We start from the raw sequence: 4,727 nt of genomic DNA on the forward strand, positions 1-4,727 counted from the left end.
CATGCAACGTCATTATCAGATAATTCTTGACAACTTGAGGTAATTTTTTGAACAGCAACATAAGTGGTAGGAAGAGAGATATCTGGGTATGCAATCTTATATTGATATCAGTTTAAGTTCAATGAGATCCTATGTCGATGAACAAAGTCTGGAAACACTGAACACGTTATCTAAATGGAAATCAAACATGGAAGTCATCATAGGTTCCATGCAACAAGATATCCCTCTCGATACAAGTGTTGTCCCTTGCGATAAACCAAATGAGATATCAACAGTTGAACAAATTGAGAGCTCTAAAAGGTCGACAAAAGAGAAGAAAAACAAGGGAAAACAAATACAGTCTTCATCATCTTCAGATCGTTCTCTAGAAAACTATCATATGCAAAGATACATAAAAATTAGAAATTTTATAGCGGAGAATCAATCTAGGTAATAAATCTAATTTTATATGTATTAGCTCAAATCTTCAAGTTCTCTTTTGATTTATTTGGAATTAATTAAAATTATGTCATACAGTACATACTTGGACGATGACAGTAACAATATCTTTGGAAGAGACATGTTGAAAACTCTAATGGATCAAACACAGGACATAAATATTGCTATAAGAAAAGTCTATGACTTACAATAGATTTTATTTCATAGTTGATATATATAATCTAATTTATATCTATTTATTTCATCAGAATATTGAGCTAGAGTTAAAACTATTGAGGCGGCTCATGAATGATGGTTGTCCGCCTGTTTCAAAAGAATATTGAATTATGGATTTCAAATTTGAAGCAAAATGTGCTCGTCAAATGATATGGCATACTGACACAGGAATGAGAACCACAAAAGGTGAAGTAGATGGAACTCTTATGCAAAGTTATATGAATAGCAACGCACCTATATTTGGTCGTCCTTGGAGGACATGCAAGTATATATTAATTCCGTGCTCATATCTGGGCAATAGCTGGTACCTTTTCGTTGTCAATATTCCTGAATGGAAATTCCAAATATATGATTGTAGCAATAACGTCCACACACCGGATCAAGTAAAAACACATGCATAAGCTTCATTGACTATGGTAGAAGCACTATTGAAAACAACTTTATCTTCTAGAGGAGATATAAGGAAATATAAGAATAAACAAATGAAAGAGGAGATTATACATTACCTAAACTGTGCAAACAATGGGTAAGCATTTAAGTGGCTTGTTTTTTAGCAGAATATTTAATTTCCTAAACTTAGTCATTTATTTTAATACTAAACTATTTCTTCCACAGGCCTAATTGTGGAATTTTTGTGCTCAAATATATAGAATGCTTTGTTTTGGGATATCCAATTGAATCAGTTTCGTCGGATAGGATGCGCATATATAGATGAAAGATTGCGGTAGATATCTGTAATAACGAATACTTTTTTCATCCCCGTAAGTCCTAATTGTAGTAGATAATCAGAATATACTGATTGAAATATTATGTAATAAACTTGTGTTTTTTACCCTTTCTTTTCGTATCTTATCAGTGACCCAAATAAATAAAGATATGTTGAACATGGAATATTATGAAGGACGTGTTTAAAGATAATGACCTGACCCTTTTATATGCACCATGTTTCGTACTAACAAGTAAAGTATAATTGAAACACATAATAACATGTAAAAATAACTAACCTTGTATAGTTTTATGTTATTCTCCCTGACACAAGATGGATTAGCAGAGAAAATATCCTCTTTTAGGCTAACAATAGATTGACAGTCCAATTAAGCAAAACTCGTAATTATAGACTTCTTAAGTAGTATGTATCAAATTCAAAATTTCAAGGTAGACTACATTTTTTGTGCAACAATTGTGTGATTTTATTTCATCCATTGGCTTTACTAGAACTTTTATATTTTCTCTTGTTCTTGCTCTAGATAAAGCGACATATAATTGACCATGCGAGAAAATAGGTTCAGGCAAATATAGTCCAACGAAATCTGAAGTTTGACCTTGAGTTTTGTTAATGGTTATTGTAAAACAAGGACGAATGGAAAATTGAATTCTCTTAAATGGTACCGTATACTTATCTTCTTCAAGTGGAATAAATGGAATTCTAAGTAAAAATACTTATTTTCCACGATATTCACCTATTCCAATTTCAGCTAAAATAACATTTCGTTTAAATTCTCGACAAATAAGTCTAGTCCCGTTACACAAACCTTCTGAAGGATTAATGCTTCTAAACAACATAACAGGATAGTTTCTTTTTAGTACAAGTTCATGTGAAGGGATACCATTTGGAGTTAGATTATTCAAAAAGTCCTCATGAATAAATCTTTCTATTTCATCAATTACTTCATCAAAACTAAAATATGTAAATATCTCTCCTGAAATTTTTTTAACTAACATATTATTTATTACATCCACATATTCATTTTTTGGAGTCAAAATAACTATGTTCATCATAGTATTCAAATTGTCACCATATGTGCGAAAATTAGGAAACACAATAGCAATTAGTTTTTTCAATGATTCAAATTCACTCTCAAAATCTATTATTACATCTGAAGAAAACTTAATCATGTGATATATATGTTCTCTTTCTATTCCATTTCCAATTCTAAGTAAATATTCACAGAACAAAGGATTTAGTTTAGCTCTCATATTCTCAGTCAATGGTAGTTGTATAAAATATTGCCATAAATCTGAAAAAACTAAACTGGCCTTCATGATATCATCTTTTGTTTCTCTTTGTACTACTGGCAACACTGATCGAAAATCTCCTCCAAACACAACAACTATTCCACCAAATGGCAATTCACATTCAGTAATATCTTTTCACATTTTATCCAAAGCTTCAAAAGCACATCCATTAATCATCGGTGCTTCATCCCACACAATTAGCTTTGTCATTCGTAAAAGTTGACCAAGTGATGATTGTTTACTTACTGAACATCGCATATCAGAACTTGCTTGAAGTTGGATTTTAAAACGTGAATGACCAGTTCTCCCAACCGGCAATAAAGAAACAGCCACTCCCGATGACGCTGTTGCTAATGCAACAAGTTGTCGAGATCGTACTATAACAAGTAATGCCTTGTACAGACAAGTTTTTTCAGTACCTCCTGGTTCATCAATAAAAAAACTCCATTTTTATTATTTACAACACAGTCTAAAATAACATTATAGGCAGATTGTTGTTCATTATTTAAATTCTCTATAAAATGCATGTCACACTAAACATTAATATTTGCAGTCTCTTCTAAAATCATATTTGCTAACACATCAGCATCATTCACAATTACGTCAAAATCTACCAGACCAAAATCATTTATATTTGTACCAAAAACTTCCAAGAATGAATTTATGCATCTTAAAGCCTTAATCTCGACATCACATACTGTTATGCTTGCATGTAAAAAAATCTTCTATCATGTACACTTTGAATTTAACCCATAAATTCCTAGGATTTGTAGGGCTGCAAAAAATTAACACATTAGCAAAGAGGCGACGCAATGATATAGGCATTTCATAGGTGATCGCCTCATTTAAAAATATTTCACAATAATTATTCCCACCTATGAGACCATGTAAAAATGCAGCTTCGCGATAAGTAGGCACAACAATGTTATTAACTGTTCTTAAATCTTGAAAAGACTTAGGCTCTTTAACATAATTCAATAAAACTGGATTTGTAGGGCTGCAAAAAATTAACACATTAGCAAAGAGGCGACGCAATGATATAGGCATTTCATAGGTGATCGCCTCATTTAAAAATATTTCACAATAATTATTCCCACCTATGAGACCATGTAAAAATGCAGCTTCGCGATAAGTAGGCACAACAATGTTATTAACTGTTCTTAAATCTTGAAAAGACTTAGGCTCTTTAACATAATTCAATAAAACTATTAGAAAGTATCTCTCGCCCTCAGATGGATTAGCAGCAACTATTCTACCAATAACATTTTGCTTCTTTCTAGGACTCCAAACTCGAAAATATGTATTCCATACAAAGTATGTAGGAAAATCCTTATAAAGTAAAGTTCGTGCCTTTTCATTTGAAATATTCATTCTAAAAAATTCAGTTAACATTGTTCGTTGAATGGAGTATTTATTTATAACTTCTGATAGATCATCTGTTTCATTATATGTAACCAACTGAGCATCTTCAATATGTAACTGCAAAGAAACTACAGAAGGAGATATGTCGAATAAATCAAAACTAAAAATTCTCCATATAGCTTTCGGTGCAGATATCCATCTAGCGGTTTGATAATTCGAAATCTTATCAACATAATGCTCATTAGTTTCTTTATTCACCGTAAAATTAACACGATCATGTCCTTTGTATACATATTTGTATAAACATTTGACTGCTTTAACAGAAGAACATATTTCAACATTAATGTGACAATCATACTTAGCTAAAATACAAGGATTGTATGGTACAACCCATCTATTATCTAGTACAGATCCTCTGACCTTAACAGTAACACCATCGTCACGACGCCTATAAAGTGATATGAATCACTACCTAATGAAGTATACAAAATGTATTCTCTTGGATACTTGTTTTTATAAGTATGGTTATTTTTTATGAACACATTTGTAGAATTTAATTGTTCACAAGGACCATACATCATATGTTTGATCACAGTAGCATGCAGGTGAGGATTTCTCTTTGGATCTGGAATTTCACAAGAAATAATTTCATCAACTTGTGTAGAATTGGTAATCTTAAAATTCGTTTTAAATAT

The 4,727-nt window shown here is 31.5% G+C and overlaps 1 protein-coding gene across 1 annotated transcript in view; it reads right to left on the reverse strand.

The window, feature by feature from the left end:
- Positions 1-682: 682 nt before the first annotated feature.
- Positions 683-4,727, reverse strand: part of LOC111406602 — an 8,780-nt gene continuing 4,735 nt past the window's right edge. The window contains exons 7-14 of the mRNA XM_023035993.1: positions 4,540-4,657; positions 3,463-4,480; positions 3,205-3,347; positions 2,835-3,112; positions 2,451-2,765; positions 2,187-2,306; positions 889-981; positions 683-741 (exon numbers count right to left, since the gene is read on the reverse strand). Of these exons, the coding sequence (XP_022891761.1) occupies positions 683-741; positions 889-981; positions 2,187-2,306; positions 2,451-2,765; positions 2,835-3,112; positions 3,205-3,347; positions 3,463-4,480; positions 4,540-4,657 (2,144 nt within the window). The remainder of the gene's footprint in view (positions 742-888; positions 982-2,186; positions 2,307-2,450; positions 2,766-2,834; positions 3,113-3,204; positions 3,348-3,462; positions 4,481-4,539; positions 4,658-4,727) is intronic.

This window comes from Olea europaea, chromosome 12, assembly GCF_002742605.1.
Source record: "Olea europaea var. sylvestris chromosome 12, O_europaea_v1, whole genome shotgun sequence".
NCBI lineage: Eukaryota > Viridiplantae > Streptophyta > Magnoliopsida > Lamiales > Oleaceae > Olea > Olea europaea.